Source organism: Carcharodon carcharias, chromosome 23 (assembly GCF_017639515.1).
Source record: "Carcharodon carcharias isolate sCarCar2 chromosome 23, sCarCar2.pri, whole genome shotgun sequence".
Classification (NCBI taxonomy): Eukaryota; Metazoa; Chordata; class Chondrichthyes; order Lamniformes; family Lamnidae; genus Carcharodon; species Carcharodon carcharias.
In genome coordinates this window covers 38,805,191-38,831,781 of record NC_054489.1, presented here as the reverse complement: position 1 = coordinate 38,831,781, position 26,591 = coordinate 38,805,191, and the positions used below count along the sequence as shown (strand labels likewise).

Genomic DNA, 26,591 nt, shown 5'->3' with positions numbered 1-26,591 from the left:
CCGAAAAAGGTCTGACAGGGCTGGACACACTGCAGGCAAAATCAGGGATGCTGACACTCCTTTAATCAACAGTTTCTGTTTGACCATTGCCCTCTACATTGACATGATTATTCATGATGTAGATTGGATATAGTGGCCTGCATATTAACAGGGGCAGGTTACGTAGGTGGCAGGGGAGACGTTTCTGATGGGAAACCTGACATGCTATGGAATTTTCTCTCAGTGAGAAGTTCCCCATCCAGACGTTAGGAGAAGTGCTCTGGATCAGGCCGCAGTAGCAGGTAGGTCAGATGTGGGCATTGGGGTGGTGGGGGTGCTGGCGCGGTATCTGATCCCTGACCCAAGGGCCTTCCTATATGGGGGCTATGTGATTTTTTATTTATATATTCACTCATGGTATGTGGGCATCACTGGCTAGGTCAGCATTTATTGCCCATCCCTAACTGCCCTTGAGAGCTGAGTAGCTTGCTAGGCCATTTCAGAGGGCATTTAAGAGTCAACCACATTGCTTTGGGTCTGGAGTCACAAGTAGGCCAGACCAGGTAAGGATGGCAGATTTCCTTCCCAGAGGACATTAGCAAGCTAGGTGGGTTTTTATGACAATCGACAATGGGAAAAACTTGGGGGATGGGGGGGTGGGGGGTGGCATGGGGTGGGCACGGGAAGCCTTCCTACTCCTCCTGGCCCACAAGCAGTGCTATAACCTTCTCTCTTAGGCTGTCCTCGTGCCCCTGGAAGTGTGGTGTTTCCAGAGGCCTGGCAAATCCAGCCAGTCACAGATAAAGCTGCAAATCAGGTTAAATGAGCGTCTGCCAGCCTCATTAAAATATTTAGATTCCTGATTGGTTGCCGGCCACTTGTCCCATCTCATTAAACTCAGAAGCGGGAGGGTTCGGGACAGCTTGCAGATTTTTTTAAAAATTCACGTCTGCGCAGAGCCTAACCAATCCATCCTTGCCTGTTAAAATTCAACTTACTGTTTCCTTTGGGTTTGACCCGAATTCATGATCTTATTCAAATCACCTTCCTCCACACAACCCTTGGTCCTCTCTTGAGGTCATCTTGCTCTATCCAGCCTCCTCCAGTCTGTGAACTAAGCCAATCAAGTTAAATCACTTTCAAATGCTCACAGATTAGAGGCTGGGATTGTAGACTCAAATCCCAGTTAACAAATCCCTGAAAAGCTTGCGTGCATCAGTAATTAAAGCATGTGTCACACTTTCAGCTCCAGGAAGTACCGGAACAACAGTTTCATCTTCTACCCAACTCCCAAGTACAGACTCCTGCAGATAAAGCAGCATTGGACGTTTTGAGTCTTCCTCCAGCCCAGAAGGAGATTGGGAAGCCTGAGATAATGTCAGCTGCACCAGTCAACAACTCTGAGGGCAGTAGACAGACGGCTACTGTGGAAAGCGTGGAGATAACTAAGGAAATTAAAGGGGTATTGAAAACACAAAGAATCAGCAAGGAGAGAGATGACAGCTCAGAGAGTCATATCCTGCAGGAACAACCTGTGAAATATGAAGCCAGCAGCACAGCCGGTACACCAGCAGAGAGCAACTCCATTCCAAGTGCCCTGTGTGGAGATTATAGAGAGCAACACAACACAGGCATGACACATGTAACCCAGGAGCTGGAGAGAAGTGAAGATGAAGTGAGAGTAATTGAGAAAGGTCTTTCAGAGAAACAAAACTCCAGTGAAGTACAAGAGGGCGACCAGGGAGAAACAACAGGTAAATAAAATGTTTGTGCATTACCGCTTATTTCTTTACAGTTCGAATGTTGATTGTTGTACATCATGCCATTTATCCTGAATAGAGGCCACAGTGCTTGAATTGTGCTGTTATCATTTTTCTGGATGAAAGTGAGTTTTCTCTATTCCCTCCTGGGGTATAGGCGTCGCTATGAAGGCCAGCATTTATTGCCCATCCTTGAAAAAAGTGGTGAGGAACTTTCTCGAACCTCTGCTGTCCATGTGCAGAAGGTGTTCCCAGAGTGCTGTTATCCCCCACATGGGAAAGTGGAATTCAAAACACAAACAGATCAGCCATGGTCTTACTAAATGGCAGAGCAGGCTGGAGAGTCCAAAAGGCCAACATCTGCTCCTATTTTGTATGTTTGTACGTATGTTCGTAGGTAGAAAGGTCCAGGATTTTGACAATGAAGGAACCGTTCAAGTGTGGATTGGGTGTGGCTTCAGGGAGCTGAGAGGTGGGGGTATTTTGATGCAAGGCAATGGGTTTGAGATGATTTATATATTGACACTTTCATAGGTGGCGTTATATTCACCAGGGACTGATGTTGACTGTCCACATGCAGTCTTTCTCCATTGGCCACCCTCCATAGTGAGGACTGACTGAGGTTCCAGGAACAAAGAACCTCATAGATTGTTGATGATAAAAAATTGGAACCTGGCTCCATAATCTGAATGCAAAAGTAGGAGACCAAGGTCCAGAGGTTAGTCTCTGCAGAATGAATGAATTAGTATAAAATCAGCTTAGGTATTCTGCCACTTCCCTTCAACAACAGAAGCCACGTTTGCAGCCTGATCACTGACAACAGGTTGTGGACTGGTCGTTATTTAGCTCCTTATTCTCTGTAAGGGGTGCTATTACAGAGTTATTAGCAAAGCATCCAATATATTCTGTGACTCCTGATGTGGAAATATTGGCTGGGATTTTCCACTTCTGCTCTCCCTGGGCCATTATTATCTGCCCCATTCAAATGAATGGAATGAGTGCAGTAAGGGAAAACCCCACTCATGAGTCAATAAGGCCACAAAGATTTTTGCTGCGTCTTAAGCAGGAGCAAAGTAAACATTGGAACATAGGAAAGGGAAATAGGCAACACTCATAATCCAGGGACGTTGCTGTAATAAGTCATGGTGAAACTGAAAGAGGCCAAGTGGTGAAATCAGCCATTGTCGAGCAACACTCAACAAAGGCAATAGTTATGACTAAAATGGTAGAATATAAATTAGTGAATGTATAACCTGACTGTACTGCCTCCAGCTCTAGTCCCTGAGAAACAAGGGAGCATTCAGGGACTCGGGCTTTCCAACTGAGAAAGAAGGCACCTTTTAGGTGACAATGGGGAACATCCCCTTCTCTTGAATTTATTTAAGGTAATAAAGCTAAGTTTGTTCAATGTAGTAAAGGGAAAGAAGCAGTTAAATCTGGAACACTACTTGAAATTAAGTTGCTAGGGTAAGACAAAGGGTCAAACCAGTAAAGACAAATTTAGGACTGGTGTCAAATCTTCTTGACACTGAAAATAATTAACACATAAAATGAGCTCCCAGGTAGTGGATTTGAAAAACCAGACATCATCAAAAAAAAGCAGTTACAGCAATGAGAAGACATTAAGGTCATTCTGGGTGGATGAGTTAAGATGGGCCAAATGATCTTTCTCGTCTGTAATTATCTTGTGAACTCAAGTCCAGGGGAATGGAAAACCAGCTCAGGTTCCTGTTCCGGCTGCTGATTTAGTGATTGCTGCCTTAAAGTATTTGGCTGTGGGCACTGGTTAGGAGGCTGAAATTGGCTGAGCTGTGAATGTTCTGTTAACACTCTTGCTGTATAGATCTCGCTCCCTGAACAGTGCTCACTTAGGAGGGGAGACAAGTTGTTGGGGGAGGCCCAATTGCATTTGCAAGAAGAGTTTTGGAATTAAATGTAATTATGATGGTTAGGGGTGCACCTTCGATATATTCAGTTAGGACCTTGGTCACTGTTAGTGTCAGTGGAAATGCTAATGCTCCTTTTGTTAGGGTGCTGGTTTAAACAGATTTCTATTCCATAATGCAGAGACTGAAAAATTAGAAGTGCTGTCCCAAGACATTTTCTCAACACCACCCTCCTCACCGCCATGGCAACAGGAAGACAACAGCTCCTCACTGCAATACCAAGAGGCTGATATCTACTCCACGCCAATGGGCCAAGGGCAAGAGAAAAGCTATGTGGATCAGTTATTTGACGATAACAATGTGGAACAGTCCCTAACTCCAATTCATGTGGGAGCATCTGTAAAGGACAGGTACAGAAATTGAGTACAAATCTGCCTTACCCATCAGTTACATTCTAACCCCACCTGCTCGTCCCTCCTCCATCTTTCTTTCTGCCTCTAATTGTTTTGTTCTGATAGAGGGCATCCAGAGCCTATTGCAATGTCCACTTGGCCAAGCTAGCACAGGAGTCTGAAGAGCAGGAACTAGCATGCTGTTCGACTGTGGAAGGCAGCATGCTGAGTACGATGCTCTTCTTACCCTATACTCACATAGGCACACTTTATAGTAAGGATAACTGGCAATGATTGTGGCCAGTTACCCTGGTTTGGGCAACTGAGCATGTGTAGTGCCCACAACTGCTGGTCTGTTGAGGAACAGTTGTAAGACCACAGTGACTTAATCAGTCCAGCCTTTCCTCCAGTTTTACCTTGAGTCATTCTATTGCAAAGAATTCCTTACAGTAAAACGCATGTAAGATCATCAATATTGAAAAGAACTGTTTAAAATCTCCAGTCAGGCAACGGACAGAACCAGATTCTGACCATGTGTAAATGCTTTACTCACTGCTAGCATCTTGCACAAACAGCATATGTCAATGAAATCATTTTAGGTATGGTTTTCAGCTGAATCGGAAGTGTTTGCTTAATGTAAACTGTCTGCTTTGTATATTAACAAAACTCAGCACCAGGGTATGTGGGAGTGTCTGTTTCCAATGTGTTCCTCAGCAAGTCATCAGGTGATTTTACAATTGTGTGAATGAGACCACTCATTTCCACCTCTAACACTGCCCGGCACTGTCTCTGTCTCAACGTCTCTGCTGCTGGAAACCTCACCCATGGCATTGTTACCTCTACACTTGAGTATTCCAATGCACTTCTGGCTAGCCTCCAGTATTAGCCCTTTTTAATCTTAAGATCACCGAAAACTCTGCTACCCATGTCCCAATTCACATCGAATCCTGTACAGCCGTCAAATCCCTCTATGGTCTTGCCCCTCCCTATCTCTGCCATCTCCTCCAAGATGTCTGGACTCCTCTAATTCCAGCCTCTTGAGCATCCTCAATTTTAATTGCACCAGCACCGCACACCTACGGCTGCCTGGGTTCCAAGCTCTGGAATTCCTTTCCTAAACCTCTCCATCTCTCCCTGCCTCTCTCTCCTCCTTCAAAATGCTCCTAAAAGCCTTTGACCAAGTTTGTGGCTGTCTTTCCTGATGTGACTCCGTGTGAATCTGTGAGGCACCTTGGGATGTTTTATTACATTATAGGTAAATACGAGTTGTTGTTGTCCTATCTCACTAAGTGTGCTCCACCAGGTTGCAAAAGCTGAAAGGTGGCGAAGAACAGTGGAAGAATAAAATGAACAAGAGGCAGAGTGATATCCGTGTCCGGTTGACTGAGCGCTGCAGCCAGCTTCAACATGCTGAAGGCACCTGGACGAAAAAGGTAACAAGAGTCATGAAAGGTCAGGGTTGAGATGTGAGAGTTCGGTCCTGTTGATACCAGCCACGTAATGTACAGCCAGTTGAGGGACATTCATGTGAAAATGAAATTGGTCGTTGGGCTTGGAGTTACTGGTGGATTACTGGTCAGTGAAAAATCCTAGGATGTGATTCAGAAATAGTAGAAGAATGGAATCAGAATCTTTATAATTAATCCCCTGTTAACAAGAGCTGCACAAGATATTACATATCAACCTAAATATACCGCAGAGCTGAGCTGGTAAGAGCACCTTGCTGATATCACTGGTTAAAATTTATATCTCAGTCAAGTTTACTTTACCAGCAGTTACAGGAGTGGAAGTTGTCTGTTTTTGATTTCTTCCTGCTCAGCTGATGACTCTGTATATATTATTAATTTTAAAAATATAGCTTTGTGTTTGTGTCTGTGTCCAGAACTGGAGAGACAGATTCTATATTTAAGCCATTCATTTTATGAAGTGCAATATTTACTAGAAACCAGAGCCTGTAAAATTCAGGCAATGACAGATGATGCTGTTTACCACTTTTAGGTTGTGACAGCAACATTAATGCACTGAGTTCAGGTCCACTGATAGCTCAGCTTTTTAAAGCAGTGATTCACTGAGCCGTGAAGCCCAAGACAGTCCAAGTCTGATATGAGGCCTGTGCTGAGTTAGCTGATTGAGGTCAGCTGGTTAGCTGCCACGTCCTTGGGCTTGGAAAGGAAAAATTGATAAGATTAAACTTTGCCAAGTATTCAATGGTTTTGCATTTATATATCAGTCAAATCCATTCATTAATACTTGATTCCATTGGAAACAAGCATCTTGCAGCTAAGCAGAGTCTGCAGTGTGCAGCCCTATCTCTTGAGCACATCACCAAATTTGAACTGGGTTCCTTTTGAAAATGAAGATAATCAAAACTGTCCTCTTAATTCCATTGCAATGCCTGGAGAAACCCATTACTCAAATAATAAATCATTGCTTCAGTCATCCTCATTCAGAATCTGAAAACCACTTATCCAGAGCTCTTCAAAATTAAACTCGCCCGGGATATAGGCGGGAGAGAGATGAAAATAAGAGGTTTAATTCACGGAATTTCTTCACTTTGAGTGACAGGAAATGTGCAGGAGAGAGCAGGGTAGATGTTCTGGTACTCTGTGTGGTTTGAGTGCTGCAGTTGATTCTTGCACAACTGTGACGACACTTCAAAAGCATTTCATTGGCTGTAAAGCACTTGGGACATCCGGGGGGCTGTGAAAGGCACTATCTAAATGCAGCTCTTCCTTTTAATTATTCTTTAGCCTGCTGTTCACCTGAGGCTGCATCCTGTTCCCTGGTTGTTCCATTGATGTCCAAGATGTACTTGTGTAAAGAGGGCAGGGATCCCTAACTCTTGCTGTTTCCGAGTAGGAATGTTACAATTCTTGTGGTGTTTTGTCCCGTTCTTACAACATCAGTAAGCACATTTCTGATCTACAGGTCCTCCTGCCATAGGCTATTATTGCCTATTGGGAAAGTTAGCAAACAGATTTACCAGCTGGTGTATTTGGCTGAAGTCCAGACCAAGGAAGAATTTATTTCCTACTCCTTAACTTCCATCAGACAGACCCTTCCCCCACCTCTGCTTCTATTTGTTTCAACACCCTTGGGCAGCATGCTCCGTTAATTTATTGTGTGTGTTCACCCTCTCTTCAGATAACTTTTTCCTTCCTGTATACCTCTATCTCTCTGTCCTTTTTCCTGAATGCAGGGAGAAGATGGGAGCTTGAATGATGCAGAGCAGTCACAGTATTGGGTAAGAACACATGTCCAACAAAGCCAACAGGAAGAAAGATAATATGATGAAAGCCGGGATCAAATTGTTATATGGTTGAGTGAAATGCATTTAAATTGGTCAAATCCATCACAATCCCACGGCCACCATACACTCCATATGCAGGACACCCCTCCTTCCTCATTGAAAAATGAGCTAAGGAACGGGCAGGGCTAAGACCTGACTGATAACTTTCCAATCTTGGGCTCACAATCAACTAAACCCTCACTGATTTTCTTTTGCATCACTCCTTCTATTTCTCAGTGGATGGCGTCCACCGTAAGTTGATCAGTTCTCTTGATGGTTATCACACAGTAACAAGCATGTAAACAAACTGAAAACAGCTGTCAAAGTTAAGGAAAATGAGCCCTGTAGTCACGCACAAACAATCCCACAGTCCAAGGGACACCTCACAGACATACACTGTAGGAAAATCCTAAATAGATATCGAAATCTCAGTATAATTTGTAAAATAAAGCTCATCATCACTCCAACCCTCTCCTTATAAACCTTCAGATTTAAGGCAACAATAGGACTTGCCTCATAGTGTTTCTTTGAAAAAGATGAGATGTTTTTCAAAGCAGCCTACGTGTTATATACAACTTTGTTAGGGAGCAAACAGTAAATTAAAAAATATATACAACAATATTCTAGACTCCCAGTAACAGTTTATTTTAAACCTTGCTTTAAAATCTGCCACGGACAGTGAGAGGAAAAGTCTGGTTGGTTCTGCAGCTTGTAATCCCGCCACTCTGTAATCCCGCCGCTCTGTAATCCCGCCGCTCTGTAATCCCGCCGCTCTGTAATCCCGCCGCTCTGTAATCCCGCCGCTCTGTAATCCCGCCGCTCTGTAATCCCGCCGCTCTGTAATCCCACCACACTGTAATCCCGCCGCTCTGTAATCCCGCCGCTCTGTAATCCCGCCGTTCTGTAATCCCGCCGCTCTGTAATCCCGCCGCCCTGTAATCCCACGGCTGTGTGATCCCACCACTCTGTAATCACACCACTCTGTAATCCCGCCGCTCAGTAATCCCGCCGCTCAGTAATCCCACCACTCTGTAATCCCACCACTCTGTAATCCCACCACTCTGTAATCCCACCACTCTGTAATCCCACCACTCTAATCCCACCACTCTAATCCCACCGCTCTAATCCCACCGCTCTAATCCCACCGCTCTGTAATCCCACCGCTCTGTAATCCCACCGCTCTGTAATCCCGCCGTCCTGTAATCCTGTCGCCCTGTAATCCCGCCACCCTGTAATCCCGCTGCTGTGTGATCCCAACGCTCTAATCACACCACTCTGTAATCCCACCTCTCTGTAATCCCACTGCTCTAATTCCATCACTCTGTAAGAGCACTGCTCTGCAATCCCGCCGCTCTGCAATCCCGCCGCTCTGTAATCCCGCCGCTCTGTAATCCCGCCGCTCTGTAATCCCGCCGCTCTGTAATCCCGCCGCTCTGTAAACCCACCGCTCTGTAAACCCACCACTCTGTAAACCCACCGCTCTGTAATCCCACCGCTCTGTAATACCGCCGCTCTGTAATCCCGCAGCTCTGTAATCCCGCCGCTCTGTAATCCCGCCGCTCTGTAATCCCGCCGCCCTGTAATCCCGTCGCCCTGTAATCCTGTCGCCCTGTAATCCCACTGCTGTGTAATCCCACTGCTCTGTAATCCCACTGCTCTAATCCCACCACTCTGGGCACTGCTCTGTAATCCCGCCGCCCTGTAATCCCGACGCCCTGTAATCCTGTCACCCTGTAATCCCGCTGCCCTGTAATCCTGCTGCTGTGTAATCCCGCCGCCCTGTAATCCCGCCGCCCTGTAATCCCACCACTCTGTAATCCCACCTTCCAGTTGATCTGATGGATCATGACAACCTGCAGTTCCAATGGGAAAAAACACCTGACAACTTGTAGAATGCCAACAAGCTGACACATGGCTTGAAACACTCTCAGTTTAAAGACTGTAACCACTGGCATGCACGCAATCCTCACTCCTTTAATTTCATCCCTCATCCCTCATCCTGCACACTCTCCAGGGGGGAGGACCTTCCCCTCGTCGAGCGGCCGCGATCGGGCCCCGACTGCAATTTCACACTGGACAGCCAATTAACAGCCAGCGTGAAATGCGCGCTGAAATGCCCAGCGCTGCCAAGCTGGGGGCAGGAGGAGTGCAAGCGCTGAAGTGTGCTTATGCATGGGGGCGCAATCACTGAATACCCCCTGAAGGCACAGAGCTGCCTCAGGGAGCTGAAGGATTTAAAAATGAAATATAAAGATTTGAAAAATAAGGGAAACATGTCCCCACGTGTCACATGAACAGGGACATGCTGAAAATGAGTTCAAAAAATTTTGATTGTTCTTTTTACTCACTGATGGAAACCTCATCCCACCCACAGATGAGGTTTCACATAAAATGCAAAGGCCGCCGGGTGTTTCGGCTGTCCGTCAACCCGCAGCGAAAAATTCAACATAATTACCAGCTAAAGGGCCTCAATAGGCATCTTAATTGTCGGCGGGCGCACTGCTGACTCTTGCCCGCCAACTGAAATATCACGCAAGTGCACGATGACATTGGGATGCTCGCCCAATGTTATCGTGCATTATTTCGTGCTCGGCTATGTCGGGCACGAGCCTACACGCCAAGCTTAAAATCCTGCCCCAGAGCTGGTTTGACTGCTCCGACTTTAAGACAACAAATGACTGAATGGTGGCTACATTCCTTTCCTCATGCTTTACATCATCCCATCTCTACTAAGAAATCATCTCTCCCCCCCCATTCATTATCCCATTAGTAACATTCCCGACCTTTCCTTTAGTCCTCTTATCCCAGCTTCAGAGTGATGGGTGAAATAGAGAGAAATAAAAGTGAGGGGTTCCTTGTTTATTAACTGAGTGATGGGGTCAATGGAGTTGTGATAACGATAGTCATTGTGGAACATTTAAAAAATGCTGCAGTACATTTCTTTAATGTTTTGTTTTGTTACTGCTCAACCCTTCAATCTCTGGGACTGTACCCTTGTGGAAGTCGACAGCTTCAGAAGAGGTGGGGAGAAAACTGGGGCAGAGGGGGAGGGGCGGAGGGGGACTGAAAGCCAAAGGTGAAAAATTGCTGATGCTCCTGAGTTTCACCTCATGTTTTGGTAGTGCGATTAAAAGCCGCCCAAAGCCCTAGGATGTTATTTCTCAGCAGGGTTATGTTAAGATCTAATTTCACTTACAGGATGCTTGCTGTACAATTAGAAAATGTTGCTCACATCTGTAACGTAAGGCTACAGCAGTAATCCTGACAAACTGAATTTTAGCTTGCGCCTCTATTCATTGTGTTTCTATTACTTGTAGTGAAGTTAATCTCTTAAGATAGCACAAGCTGATCCTTGCAACAAAAGATATTGCTGTATAAATATATTTTGGTACCAGGCTCCTTTTTTATTAGTTAAAGAAATGAAGGGGTTGTGTATTTCTGTTGGCCTTACATTTCTCCCAGGCTGCCCTATCATGTCCTGTTCTAACCTTTCTCCATTCTGTCTCTTCTGGCACATGTAGGACCCAGTCTATTCCTCTATCTATTCCCCTGTTATTAGACAGTGCCAGTACATCATGTATTATGACCAGGTGAGCTCCTTCCCTATCCATGATTCATGCCTGTTAATTTAAACTGAAATACTAAACGCATGCTGCTGTTGCCCATAGTGACAACCTAGCACTAACAGTTCTTTGGGCTGTGCTTCAGGTCTGGCTTCTCAGTATTACTATGTCAGTGCATCAGTCACAAGGTTATGATTGATCTGATGCATTTTTCACAGCTGTCTCCAGTTCTTCTTTATCATTCTTCTGTCTCTTTCTCTCTCTTCCTGAAGGAAGCTTTTTCTTACAAGCTCAAAGAAGCGACGTTTAATCAGAGTGGCCCTGAGTGTCTGTGGAGACGAAAGGTGACCATTTAACTATTTCCTGTGTCTGGCTTGGGTGTATAGGGAGCAATGGATACCTGGGAGTAACCGTTAATCACCTCCACCTCCCCTTTACCTCTATAATCGAGTCCCCAGATTGCATCTTCAAAAATGGTGTTAAGAGCTCAACTGATTGTCTTAAATTGGTCCTCAATCCTGAGTGTGCTAAATTAACCAACTTAGGATAATCAGTTCAGCTCATAATGTGACTCATTTATACATGCTAGAAGCAACGCAGGGACCCATTCTCTGCAAACAGAAGGAATATATTCAAACCTTGTGCCTTTTTTGACTTATGCAGAAGCTTGAGGTGTCTCTAGTTCCCCGTTGCTTTTTCCATGGCAACAGAGTTGACTTGCCAATCAATCAGCATCCTTTTCTCCTGTAGTCTAAATTGTTGTGATCATCTGAAACTTGGCATTCTTTCATTTGTCCTGATGAGTGCAAGATGAAAAGCTTTGGCAACACATCCCTCTTTTCAGCAATAATCAAGTTCTGTACTGCTGAGTGAATCTTAAAATTAGAACTAGGGCATTTAGGAGGGAAAACAAAAAAATGTTTTTTTTCACACAAACGGTCGTGGAAACCTGGAATTCTCTCCCTCAAAGGCTGTGGATGCTGGGGGCAACTGGAGCTTTCAAGGCTGAGATCAGTTGATTGTTGTAGGATAAGAGCATCAAGGGATATGGAGCAAAGATTGGAAATGGAGCTGAGGTATAGATCAGCATTGATTGAATTGAATGGCAGAGCAAGACTGCCTGGGCTGAATGGTCTCCTCCTGTCCCTTATCCTGACCACTGACTGAAGCAATTGGTAGCCTTTTTCCATTGCTCGATTGCTCAGCCTGTGATATTTTCACCTGTTCTAAGTGAACGGGCTTTGGAACAGCAGCAACAGGCTGCTGAGTGCAGAAAGGTGTCTGTGTGTGTGTCTGTGTGTGTGTGTGTGTGTGTGTGTGTGTGTGTGTGTGAGAGAGAGAGAGAGAGAGAGAGAGAGAGATTACATAAACTATGTTTCCAGCATCAACAAACACTGTTCTGTTGGGAAAAGCAGTGAGCAGAGACCTGTTCAGACTGGTACGGCCAGGGAGACAGAACACTAAAACAATGAGGTCACAGCAAGTCTGGGTAAACTGACTACTCTAGAGTGCTTGCTAAATCTGTTTTGAGTACAGTAATCCAGCTATGCGTGGATGCCACTGTAACTTTGAGGGGTGATTTTTGAATTGATAATACCATTTATCACAGCTCTGGAAGCCTCTGGCTGAATGTCATACTTTTAACCTGAGGCCATGATTAGTTCTGGCATTCCCAGTGTGAGAATTTATTGACCCAGTGTAAGAATTTATTGTAGGGCAAATACCTACAGAGAAACGCGGGGATTCTCAAGTCTGGGTTTTCATCAAGTTGAGATGACTTGAGAGCCCTTTAAAAAATATTGGATGGATCCCAATTCCAAGATTGCCGACCCCATTCCCGGGCTGTCTGATTTTTGGGAATGCCTTTCTAGGGTGCAGTCTGGTTCAAGTCAAAAGCCTTCACCTGGCCCTCCTGACCTGGCCAGCTCCATAGGTATCTCCTACTCCTCCGCAATTTTCATGGATTCGGGCCAGGTTTTTAAGGAGTCATGGTTCACAGCCCCTCCAAGGAGTCACGAACCCTAGTCTGCATGAGGGGACCTTTTAAAAGGTAAGTTCAAAAGATCCTCCTCATGCCCCCATGTGCCAAGGCAAGGCCTCTCCACCCACCTCAATGTGTGACCATTTCTCCACTAGCGATTCACATCTACCAGCAAGTGATTGAGACTGATCCAAAAATGATCAAATGTAGAACTCTAACAGCTATGAGTGTACTGGAGGGAATAACATCTTAATTTCCATTGACAAGCATATTCTGGTTTTAAATTCGGTAGCTCAGTGTTTTGTCATAGTATTATTGTTAACAACAATAATAATAATAACAATAACAACAAAGCTTTGGTCAGAAACCCACCAAGGAGAGGGAACCTCTGAACCCAAATCTATGGCCTGGAGACCTTGCCTAGTTCGCTGGGCGATTACAGATGAGCTCTAGGGTTAAAGGGTAGGGTCAGTCAACACAAACTGTTCTCCACCTTAAAGTTCCATTTCGCAGGCAGGAAGCAACAAAAAATGTCCACCCAACTGCAACTCAACAAGAAGGAAAATATCACCTTCCAAAAATCCTTGTCCACGAAGAAATGCCAAGAATTGTTAACAAGAACTTACCTTTCACATGCCACATTGTCTAAAAAGGTTGGTAGAATTCTAATGCTGGAAGAAAATTTGAATGAGTGGCTGCAGCAGAGACAAATAAGATATTCCTCTAGTAAGGGTTATGCATGCTTTGTATATCAATCCAACCTGGTGGTTTCCATGACCGGTGATTGACAGTTCCTGCATCCAGTTATGAAATTATCTTTCAATGATGATTTATTTTTTAGCTTGGGCATGAATCAGTCAAAGTGGAGGGTCCTGCCAACAACAACAATTTGCATTTATATAGAGCCTTGAATGTAATAAAACAAGGCACTTTATGGGAGCATTACCAGGCAAAATTTGACACCACGCCACATAAAAAGAGCTTAGTACAGGTGCCCAAAAACTTGGTCAAAGAGTTTGGTTTTTTAAAGAGTGATTTAAGGAAAGAAAGAGCAATAGAAAGGTTTAGGGAGGGACTTTCAGGGCTTGGGGTCCGGGCTGATGAAAGCATGGCTACCAATGGTGAAACAATGAAAACTGGGGATGCGCAATAGGTCTGAACTGGTGCAGCTTGGACTTCACACGGGGTTGTGGAGCTGGAGGAAGTTACAGAGAAAGGAAGAGGAGAGCCCATGGAGGGATTTGAAAACCAGGATGAGAAATTTAAAGTTGAGGCGTTGCAGGAACAGGTGCCAATGTAGCTCAGCGAGCACTGGGGTGATGGATGGACAGGGCTTGATGCAAGTTAGGATACTGACAGCAGAGTTTTGGATGACCTCATTTTTATGGAGGGTGGGAGGTGGTAGGCAAAGAGAGCAATGGAATAATCAAGTCTAGAGATAACTAAAACACAGGTGTGCATTTCAACAGCAGATAGACTGAAACGAACATGAGTGGAGATGGTCGATGTTATGGAAATGCAAGTACGTGGTCTTGGTGATGGAGAACATAGGGAGTTGTAAGTTCAGCGTCATCGTTGGTTGGTGTATTGGAAGATTTAGAATGGGGCTACAATCAACTGTCACATCATTAACACTATTATATTAGACACTCACGATGAAAATGGTGAAGTGGAGGTGTGTCACTTCTCTGTTAATGTGTCCTACAGGCATGTGAATATTGTGGAGATTAACATATCAATGAGACCCCGTCAATCTGGCTCACATTGGCCTGTTTTTAATGCTGTATATTCTAGCATTTCTATATAACACCAACCTTAATGCACTTTCAGCCATCAAAAAATGGTTTTCTATCAAAACAGATCGAGGAGAAGGCAACCAGAACACAGTTTCTTAGAAACACTTGCCAATATCTGTTAAATTGGACTTGGAAAACTCAAACAAAATTTTGCTTCAAAAAATTGTTGTTGAACAATTGTGTGGAATTTTCCCTCCTGTCCTTCCATTACCTCAGCTAACTAAGCTAAGTTGAGGGGCTTTTAAATGCAATCAAATTTTTTTCACTTGCGAAAGAAAATGGAAAGAAAGGAAAATGGTTGAGTCAAGAGACACATAGGAAGAGTAAGAAGTTATTCTGTCCCTCGACCTTGCTCCACCTTTCAAATCGAACATGACTGACAAATACCCCACAGCTATTAACTCCATTTACCAACTTCTATACCATATCCCTTGATATCTTTACGTAACAAAAATCTATCAGTCTCAGTTTTTAAACTTTCAATCAAAACCAGCTTGCCATTGGTATAAAGAGTGCTCCCTGACATCTAAGTTCAAGGGAACATCAGCCAGGTTTATGCAACATGTCCTCATAACTTAACCCTTTTAGCCCTGGTTGAGTCCTCAGTTGAATCTGAGCTGCCCCTTCTCCAAGGACAGTATGTCCTGCCTGAAACATGATGCCTAAAGCAAAAGTGAAATCAAACAATGTTTCCTCTGGGGAGCAGCTGTTCTATTATCTAATAGCTATCTAGACTTCCAGCCACTGACAGCTCAGGCTCTCTGATCTCTAGGTCAATCTTGCAATGTTGACACAAGTTAAGTGGTTTCAAGGGTTTGCAGTTTTTGCAATTTCAAAGGGCCTGGACGATTGACACTTTTATTAGCTTGCACTCCAGACTTTTTTTTGCACAGGAGAAAGTTATCAATGGAGTACATTTTTTCAAATCTTTATTTTTTTACACATCCCACTATACACAATGGTATTCATTGGTTCTAGAAAGTGTACAGTGAGTCAATAGGAATAGAAGCACCAGAGATTGGCATAGGGGGCATGAGGGGTCTAAGGGGGTGGGTGGAAGGGCAGAGCTTGGCATAGGGGCATGAAAGGACATAGGGAGTGGGTGGGAGGCATTGGTGTGGCATGGGCAGTGTTTGGAGGGTGAAAGGAGTGTGAGGGGTGAGGGCTGGGAGGGCCTTTGTATTTTTCTTTCCACTGGGACAAAGTCCCACAGCACTGATGTGGGCCTTTTAAACAGCCCACCTCTGCACCCAACACCTCTGTGGCTTCTTCCACACATTGCCAGGCGGGCTGGCCTGACTCCCGCCCACACCAGGGCCCTGACAATTGAAGATTCCGCCTTTGCAGATGCTTTCTCCCGAGGCAGGTGGGCCGAGTTGGAAATTCTCCCTAAACCCTCTACTCACCTCAAGGATGAAAATCCAGGCTTTTTCCTCTGGAGAAGGGAAGACTGAGGGGTGACCTGATGGAGGCCTTTCAGATTATGAAAGAGTAGATGTAGAGAAGATATTTCTGCTTGCAGGTGAGACTAGAACTAGGGGCCATTAATATAAGATAGGCACAAATAAATCCAGTTGGGAATTCAGGAGAACCTATTTTAATGAAAAGAGTAGTCAGATTGTGGAGCAGCTGATGCAAGTCGCATGGAGGAAATTTAATTGAAAGCTGGATAAGCATATGAGGGAGTAAAGAAGGAGAATTGAAAGATACGTTGATGGGGTCAGATGAGGAGGACTGCAAAGAGACTTGTGTGGAGTATAAACACCATCGTAAATATGTTTGGCCCAATGACCTCTTTCTGTGCTGCAAATATTTTGTAATAGGTAAAGAGCAGTTAGTCCATCAAGCCTGCCCAACATCCATGATGGCTGAAGTGTCATAAGTGGGCACTTCCCACCCCCTCTGCTGCCATGTAAACCCCCAGAAAAGGCAAAACAAAATCAAAGAACCCGGGGCCGATAAGGGGTCCTGGAAAATTTTCCCCCCAGGAAATGGAAACCAGTTCAGGAGATCATGGATATTTATGATGTTTGCCTAATTCATGCAAATCCCTTACAAAGACCCTACTGCTTCAATGTGCTGTATTTAAATGCAGATATCTTGAGTCAAGCTGCTAAACTCACTCCACCTGAAGGAGAATTATAAAAGTTCTCCCTGAGGCTAGAGTTTGCAACACAGGGAAGGTTTAAGCTTCTTTTTCTCTGACATTTCCAACCGCCCCATTGGTGTAATTCACTTTGAGTGCACAATGGACAAGATGTTATGGGCAGAGTGCACACCTGTACAATTTACAGCATTTGTTTAATTGGTGTCGAGACCAGGGAAACTTTTTGGTCCCAACCTTAACAATCTTTATTGTTGCATGGTAGGAAAATGTTAGAGTATATAAAAGATCATATCATCACTTGGTAGTACAGCACTTGAGTATTGCTGAAAAAAGAGACATGCTGTCGAAGCTTTTCATTTTGCACTCACCAGAACAGAGTCAAAGGCAACAACAATTTATACTGCATGATAAGAAGGTGCTGATTGGTTGGCAAGTGTACACTGATTTGTAAAGGTGTTGCCATGGAGAATGCATCAGGAACTGTCAAGCTTTTGTTTAAATTCAAACTAGGCAGGTCGGTTCTGGTTAGTCAAGGCATTGCCCATTCTCCATGGTAAAGTTTATTTCCATCTATCCTATCAATTCCTTTCAAAGTCCTAAAAACCTCAAATCAAATCAGCTCTTAATTTTCCATATTCCAGAGAATATAAGGCTAGTTTATATAATCCTTCCTAATCTAACGTTCGTAAGTTTTCCCTGTGTGTGCTGATTGCCAAACCTCCACTGCACAGCCGCTGATGTACCTAGTGTTCATGCAGCTACTTCCTATACAGGTGGATTACTCCCACACCTGTGATTACGGACAACCCAGTGTTTTCTCTCTGTTTTAAAAAAAAAACAATAGTACTGAGATACCTTTTACTCTGCCAGAGAACAGCATCTGATGTCGGGGGACAGGTATCGCTGCAGGAACGTAAGCAGCTGATCAGCGTGAGTGAGGAGCAGTGGAAAACGAAAGGCAAAGGTGCATTCAATGACTCCAAACAGTTCACAGTGGCGGCGCGTATGGCGAAGAAAGGTCAGCCTCGAACTTCTCGATCTTTGAATGTTTAATGATTGGAATACTAACACTTGACATCGCAAAAGGGTTTTCTTATGAACACAACAGAAAATTAGAAATAAAAGCAGAAAATGTTGGAAATATTCAGCATGTCAGGCAGCATCTGTGGAGAGAGCAGAATTTTACATTCAGCGTGCATGCGCACACCTGACATGCTGGAACGTAAAATGACACACGGTGACATCGGGTGTGCGTTCTGATGTCATCGCACTGTCTCGCACTATTTCATTTGGCGGGCGCGCACCAGAGTTGGCTGCAAACCTGCCAATAATTGAAAGGTCTATTAAGGCCATTAACAAACTAATTAACTTCAAATTTACGCCACCCATTTAACCTAATGGTTGGCGGGCAGGCAAAAAAGGCCAAGTGGTTGTTACGTTTTTTTTGGAAACCTCATCCAAGAGCGGGTTGAGATTTCCTGAAGCTGATACTAATTATATAAAAACTTAATTTTGAAATTAAAAACACGTCACATGAGGGGACTTTTTTCATCAAATTTTTATTGTAGGTGGATGGCATCACAGGACAGCACAGCTCATGCACAAACCTTATCAATCCTGAGAGGTCCTCCACATGACCGAGTCACCACGGTCTGCAAACTGGTTTGCACCGGCTTGGCACTGGCTGTGTTCAGGGCAGTCTGCTCTTGCAATGACTGCCTCAATGAGGCATTAGGAAGGCCACTTGATTTGAATATGAAAAGGACCAAAAGCCGATTTGATGCACAGCCCCTCTGTTTCTGGCTTTACCAATATGGTGGCTGGCACAGTACCAGTGTGGAACCTGTGCACGCACATTGCCCACCAAATTGAACACTTCAGTGTCTGTTTGACGCCTGTGAAATAGGTTCAGTGCCAACCAATTTCTGGACCGCACCTGGAAGTTCTGTCTCTGTTTTAGGGCTGCAAATAATTAACCTTTGAATTGTATTGAAAGCTGGATGTCAAATGAGCCAGAATAATCTGACACGAAACATAACTTGATGGAAATGCAGTCCCCTCTGGCAACAGTTGCAAACGCAGTGTGAAAAGGTTTACCAATCTCAGGATTGATAGTATCTGTTATCATCATACCTGCTTTAGGTGCGGTGAGACTGAATAATTAAAATGCTTGCTACTTCATACCATCATCACTGAAAAATTTGGTGACAGAATTTTAAGCTCCTCTATTATCTTTCCTGATACTGATATGAAAAGCCTGACAGCCTGTCTGTACAAACCGGGAATGTCTCCAGTATGATCGCTGGCCTCTGCCGAGTTGACTGATCTCATTTTGAGTGGAAAATCAAAGCATCAACAACTTTCATTTCTATAGCACCTTTAACTTAGTCAAAATGCTCCAAGGCACTTAACAGGAGCATAATCAGACCTAATTTGACACCAAGTCATGTGGGGAGCTAATAGGACAGGGGACCAAAAGATTGGTCAAAGCAGCATGATTAGCTTTACTACTCCTAAACTAGGAGAGGGGCATAAATCCACTCCTGTTCCCAAAGAAAGTGTTGGGCTGGAGTTTGATATTCTCCATTGCCCACTGCCACAAAGACTCAGGTGTTCGGGTCAGGTAGACTGCAGAATGAATTATCATATCAAAGCGAGTGTCTATGGGAACCACAGTTCAACAAGAATCATAAAATCTTACAGAATAGATTAAGTTTATTCAGCCCATCTTGCCTGTGCCAGCTCTTTGAAAGAGCTATCCGATTAGGCTCACACCCCTGTTCTTTTCCCATTGCCCTGCATAGGAATCCTGGGCATCCCCCATATTTATGAGAAGGGGAGCAAATTGGGAGCAAAATAAATCCCAAGGAAAATATTTACCTCAGAATTTGGTTTGAATCAAAACCATTATTTTTACTTTAGTGGCTGACCTCACTAGGTGCAAATATAGGGAAAACAGTCACCTTGTGGGAATGTTGCCTGGAATGTCTGAGACATATGGAATAAATTTAAGCTTTATGCTGAATAAAACTAGTGTGGAAGGTTGGTAACATGTTGAGCGAGGTGTGAGCTTTTTAATCACGTGACAAATTTACATCAGTTAAGCCAAGTCTAGCCTAGAAATCTCAACCGTCCTTGGCTTGTTCAGGGCCAAGTTCAGGCTTGGAATGGAATGGAATTCTCTGATCCGTCAGAAATCAGAAACCTGGACCCCTTGGAACAAGTCCAGGTCTTCACTGGTATTGCTGCCTGTCAGAAAGTGCAGAGTTTAATCTGGAGGGTTTTTGGAAATGGAAAGAGCGATAGAGAGGAAGGCCCTTTCGGGGTGACTTAATAGCGGTGAAGAATGGGGAACAGTGGCCGATTTCATCATGTTCTTCCTAGCTCGGGAGCTCTGCCTATTTGTATAGAGTCCAGGTCGCCACTGTTGTCAAGTTCAGTAAACTCAGCACAGGTCATAGGCTGTCCTTTGGTCCTTTTGGTCTGTACAGCACAGTCACAACTAAGCTAATAGTGAACGGGGAGCAAACATCATCACTTATGTAATCTAGGGTTGAAGTACTGGCTTTTCGATTCATTTTAAGTCGGCACATCACACTGTCATTATCATGTTGTACTTAAGATTTTATATTTATTCTGAAACACCATTTTATTGAATTATAGGGTTAGTGCCTTTGACTACTGGAAATAATGATGATGCAATTATTCCTTTCAAGAAAGTTGCCACAGCATCAAGCACACCAACCAAACCTCTGGAAGGTAAATGAAGCTTGTCAGTGTTTCAATAAAGTCATTATAAATTAAAACAAATTGAGTTAGATATAAATCTACCAAGCTTTATTGACTCACTCGTGTAAAGACATGTTGGGCAGAATCTTGTTGAGGCTTCGGCAGTCTTGCCTGCCAGCTGGAGAGCCAGCGAGAGACCTGTGCTGCTTCTTTGTGCAAAGGCCCATCGAACCACAAGCCAATCCGGCAGTGGTGAGGCCTGGGGTGGGCCTTCCCCTGGAATCAGGAGCCCGGGGCACAAGTCTCACCTACCGAGAGCTGCTGGCGAATCAGAGGCTGGCAGTTCTTGTGCTCAGTAGCACCCACATGAGGGGCGGTGGCTGCTGTAGGAAAAACACCGAGTGGAATTCCAGGATCGCAGAGTGACCCAGGCCACAGAGAAGTAATGTTGGGGAGGAGAGGTTCACAGGATGGGGATTGCGGGGAGAAGGGTGTAGGTGGGACCTGCATCAAGGGAAAGGTGGCATTCATCGGGCCACGCCATTGTCCAGTCCCTCCCCACAGGAGGTAATGAGCTGGCCTTACAGTTTTAGCTGCTGTGCTCACTACATGCAGGTCCACCCGCAGCTGGGTTAATATTAGCAGCGGCAGGATGAGGTCCTTAAGTTGCCATTGATTGGTATTTAAGACCGAGATAGATAGGTTCTTGATTGGTAAGGGGATCAAAGATTACGGGGAGAAGGCGGGAAAATGGGGTTGAGAAACTTATCAGCCATGATTGAATGGCGGAGCAGACTTGATGGGCCGAATGGCCTAATTTCTGCTCCTATGTCTTATGGTCTTATGGTCTTAATTATGATGGGCATGTTGACCATGACCCTTCCCACCCAGAACTTAATTCTGGACAGAGGCGAGAAGGCGGAGGGGTTCTGATGCTCCACCATCCTGCCTAATTATATGCCCTTCCTACCTCCAAGCTTGCCACCAGTGAGTGCACAAGATGCTGCCCTCTATCTGGGGAAATGCATGTCCGAAATTCGCCTCATTGCTGCAGCAAATGGCTTCACGTTGTTGCTGGAACAAAGACGATATCAAGTAAAATACCTGGGGATATTGCTTCCATATCATAGTAACAGTCTGAGAGGCCTCAACATGAAAGCTCCTTCAACTTTATACTGATCGCCAGTTGGTATTATGGGCTCCCAGAACCCATATGATGAGGGATGTGGTCACGCACACACGAGACACAAGGGCCAATGCAGAATTTAGAGCTGAGATTCTCAGCTCCATTTACCAGGAGTATCTGGAATTGGCTTTAAACCTAGACTTTGCGACTCCAAGGCAGAAATGATACCACTTCACCAAAGGCTCACTGCAATCCCTGTGGATTATTATAAACATTAATAGTTGTGTAAATTCATACACTTTATTGTGCACTGGGACAATCATGTGACCTTCGTATATTCATCCATTTGTCCATCTCATCTGTCTGGTTAGAAATAGTTTGGTCAATTGAGATTAACAAATGAAGTTGGGATAAGCACAATGCGCATTGATGAAATGAATACTGCTTCTGAATTGCAGTCATTGCTCACTCATAACTTTGTCTCTTGGAAATCATCACTTTCGCCCAGGCACAGGATATAATTCCAATCCCACGTCTCTACATTTGTGTGCTTGATGTTCCCTTCTCACAAGGTTTATTTATTTTGTTTCAGTTTATTATTTTGTGATCCTCTCAGCCCACAGATTTAATGTTTTTGTGATGGATCAGAATGGAGATGGTATCAGGCAGGAGTGGGTTATGTGTCAGTCTGTCCAGTATGCATGATCCCTCCTGTATCCATACCTGCTGGTATTTGTGCTCAGTAAGGATGACGATGGTGGGAACCGGGGTTGGGGCTCGACAGATTCAGCTGGAGCCCAGTCCGTTTTCCTTGGAAACAAAACTTTGCCTGAGTGAATAATGTTGGGACTTGACGGAGTATGAAACTAGCATGGTTATATTATAATATTCATAAACATTATGACAGGGTGGTGAGGCAGTGCACTAGCATCATTTCTGGTAGTTTACTAGCTGTTTACTCACCAGTGATGCCAATTTTTTGTATCGTGTTCATTGTTTAATTAATCCTGAACAGAGTTTTTGATTCCTGTCAGAGGCAGGACCAGAGGTGGGATATTTTTAAGATCCCTCATTATTTCGGAGTTCATATGAGTTCAGTAATGAATATTACAATGAAAGGGACTCAAATTCTGTCATCATTTAATTGCCAAACAAAAAATAAAATCAGAGTTTCACTTGGTCTAGTTCTACCCACCTCCCACCAACCCTTCCCTCAGGTTTTTTATAATCCTTCTTTGGAATCTCCTATTGACTAAAATCTGCAGCTCCCCTTACAGTAAGGCTGAGGTGGCCAGTGTGTTTATAGATTAGGGCAACAAAATCACAAGTGTCCAGCTCAGCCAATTTTGAAGAATCAACTGCACCTGAAGAGGGGATTAGAAGGGATAGCTTTAGGAATTTTGGATCCCATTACTGAGCTTGGTCTGCTTACTTAAGGAGGGACATACTTACATTGAAAGCAGTTCAGAGAAGCTTCACTAGGTTGATTCCTGGGATGACGGTTTCATCTTATGAGGAAAGGTTGAGCAGGTTGTGCCTGGACTCTGTGGAAATTAGAAGAATGAGAGGTGATCTTATTGAAACAAGATTCTGAGGGGGCTTGACAGGGTAGATGCTGAAATGTTTCCTCTCATTGGAGAATCTAGAACTATTTCAAAATAAGGAGGTCTCCCAATTAAGATGGAGATGAGGGGGAATTGCTTCTTTAAGGGTCATTAGTGTTTGGAATTCACTTCTCTGGTGAGCAGTCGTGGCTGAGTCATTGAATATATTCAAGGCTGAATTAGGCAGACTTTATTGACAAGGGAGTTAAGGGTTATGTGGAATGGGCAGGAAATTGGAGTTAAGGTCACAATCAGATCAGCCATGATCTTACTGAATGGTGACAGAGGGTCAAGGGGCTGAATGGCTCTTATTTCTTATCTTCTTTTGGATTCTTAGGGCTTTGGAGCACTTGCCCAAGTCCTTATTGTGATTCCAATGAGTTAGGTTCCCTTAAGACCATGAAATCATAATTTATATTTGTTGTTATAATACCTTTCCTCTAGGTATAATGGGGTTTGCAATGGACTGGGGGGTGGGGAAAAGGGTTTATTCTGTTTTAGCTTCCTTTTATCATGTATCATAGCTGCTTTTTAAAATTCATTCATGGGATATGGGTGGCGCTAGCTAGGCTAGCATTTTTTGCCCTTGAGAAGGTGGTGGTGAACTGCCTGCTTGAACCGCTGCAGTCCAAGTGGTGTAGATACACCCACAGTGCTGTGAGAGAGGGAGTTCCAGGATTTTGACCCAGCGACAGTTAAGGAATGGCGATGTATTTCCAAGTCAGGATGGTGAGTGGCTTGGAGAGGAACTTCCAGGTGGTGGTGTTCCCATGTGTCTGCTGTCTTTCTAAATGGTATTGGTCATGAGTTTGGAAGGTGCTGCCTTATGAGGCTTGTTGAGTTCCTGCAGCACATCTTGTAGATGGTATGCACTGCTGCAACTGTGCGTTGGTGAATGTTTCTGCATGGGGTGCCATATCAAGTGGGCTGCTTTGTCCTGGGTGGTGTCAAGCTTCTTGAGTGTTGTTGGAGCCATTGCGCTCATCCAGGCAAGTGCCTTGTAGATGGTGGACAGGCTTTGGGGAGTCAGGAGGTGAGTTACTCATCACAGGATTCCTAAACTCTGACCTGTTGTTGTAGTCACAGCATTTGTATGGCTAGTCCTGTTCATTTTCTGGTCAATGGTAACCCCCAGGATGTTGATAACGGGGGAATTCAATGATGGTAATGTCATTGAATGTCAAGTGGCGATGGTTAGATTCTCTCTTGTTGGAGATGGTCATTGCCAGGCACTTGTGTGACACGAATGTTACTCGCCACTTGTCAGCCCAAGCCTGGATATTGTCCAGGTCTTGCTGCATTTGGATATGGAATGCTTCTGTTGGTACTGCTTCCAGTTCACATGGATCAGTCTTTCTTATTATGCAAGAAAATTGCAATTGCTCACCTTACAATTGATGCAAACTCTGAAAAGTCATATTCAAACATTCTTAGAAACATTAAAGATTCCCTTGACATTTGAAAGAAATTACAAACTTCCCTTACTGTACAGCTTCCGGGCCAAAGTTCATCACTAGAGAACAATCAGGAAAATCAAGAAATAATGATTAGAAGATGTGAGGCTTGAGTTTCACAGCCTCATAGATTGTAAGAGGAAGGGAAGTCTGAGAGGGGTGAGGAGTCCCACAGTATCGGGGATTAAATTCAGCAGCTTCCATTTTTGGGTAGCTCTTTCCCCTGCAGCATTGTGCAAATGTGCAAACATTTACCATTTTGAGGCCTTAGGAGGCTACACTGGGCAAAGTGACAAACTGCCTTGTATTTTAAGGGACTGGCCCTCATAACTGTTTGTCCCTGGGACACATTTTGTGCAGTATTTCTGGGACAGCCTGTGAGAGACTGAGCAAGGGAGTCTCAGTTGAGTGGTTTGAGCGGGATTGCTAGTCTGTGAGTCAGCCAGCAGAGAGATGGTAATGTTGTGACTTCACAAGATCTAGTTTTTGTTTGCTTTAACCACTGCCCCACCAACACCTCTAACCCTTCCCCACTCTTATAGTCACCAGCAACACCCCCCCTTATCCTAGCCCCCTGGTCCTATGGTCAAAATGTCCTTTATTTTATTTCGTAAGAGTTGGTCACCCTGGCAATGCACCTGATAAGTGGGCAAATCAATTTAACGCCCCCCCCCCCCCCACCACCCCACCCTGCAGCCGCCACCTTAATACCCTGAGTGTGACATTGAGTGATGGTTGTCTTGATTTCACAGGAGAGATGTGGGTGGTGTGAGGGAGGCCAGTGTTTGAGGGATGGTGTTTGCAGCTTAGGAAGAGCAGGAAAAGAAGGTGCAGAGGAATGATTACACAAAGGAGCAGTGAAAACTTACTATTCTATTAATATCGGGTATATTATCCGATCAGCGCTCTTCCAGTTTGCCTATGTGCATTGGGTTTGAAGTCATATGTAGGCCAGATCAGGTAAGGGTGGCAGATTTCCTTCCTTAAAGGACATTAATGAACCAGGTGGGTTTTTATGACAATTCAAGGGGCTGAATTTTCCGGCTGACGTGCAGGTGATGGAGCTTAAAGTGTCACGTGAGCATCCCGATGTCAGCGCTCGGCATCGCGATGTTTAGGTCAGCAGGCGTACTATGCAGTGCGACGCGTGCCTGCCATTAATTAAAGGCCTCATTAAGGCCATTAAGTCACCAAATGTCGATGAATTTGAGGGGCCCGTGTGAACTTCGGCTCAGCGCACAGGCCCAATGGGCAGGCGGGTAGATGATCTTTTTAACAAACCTCATCCACTGGCGGGATAAGGTTTGATTTCGGATTTAAAAAAGTTTAGTAAAGTTTCTGTGTACTTCATTAACATGTCCCATCTCGTGTGACATTGTCGCACGAGGGGGACATGTTAATGATTTTTTTATTTTTCTAGTTTTGAACTTTCATCACCTTTCAGCGATCTCCCTGAGGCAGCACTTAGCTTCAGGGAGATGTATGCACTCTCGCAGTTTGGGGAATCCCCCCCGCTCGCACAGGAAGTGTATAGCGCTTCCCGTCGGGCATCACGCTGGGCAGACCTTAATTGGCCCGCCCACGTAAAATGGCAGCGGGGCCCGCTTCGGCAGCGGCGATCGCCTGCTCGCCCACTGTTGAGCCGGTGGGGCCCGCCCACTCATCCAGGGCAAAATTCAGCCCATGATGTTTCACAGTCACAATTATTAAGACTATCTTTCAATTCCAGATTTTATTAATTTAATTTAAATCCCACCAGCTGCCCTGGTGAGATTTGAACCCATGTCCCTAAAGCCTTAGCCTGGGCCTCTGGATTACTAGTGACATTACCACCACACCACCAGCCACCATTACACCACCCACCATCAAACCGCCCAACCACTCCCCCGCTCAGTTAATAAAGTAGGGAACAAAAAAGTTATATA

General features: G+C 44.5%; 1 protein-coding gene across 5 annotated transcripts in view; it reads left to right on the top strand.

The window, feature by feature from the left end:
- LOC121269051 (supervillin-like) overlaps window positions 1-26,591 on the top strand; it is a 162,537-nt gene that overhangs the window by 63,795 nt on the left and 72,151 nt on the right. For 3 of the 5 annotated variants that reach the window (XM_041173469.1, XM_041173466.1, XM_041173465.1), the window contains exons 6-11: window positions 1,226-1,733; window positions 3,807-4,035; window positions 5,321-5,450; window positions 10,828-10,896; window positions 17,624-17,771; window positions 20,417-20,512. In XM_041173469.1, coding sequence (XP_041029403.1) covers window positions 1,226-1,733; window positions 3,807-4,035; window positions 5,321-5,450; window positions 10,828-10,896; window positions 17,624-17,771; window positions 20,417-20,512 — 1,180 coding nt within the window. Of the gene's footprint in view, window positions 1-1,225; window positions 1,734-3,806; window positions 4,036-5,320; window positions 5,451-7,216; window positions 7,262-10,827; window positions 10,897-17,623; window positions 17,772-20,416; window positions 20,513-26,591 lie in introns of all 5 variants that reach the window. The other 2 variants (XM_041173467.1, XM_041173468.1) reach the window with 2 other exon arrangements.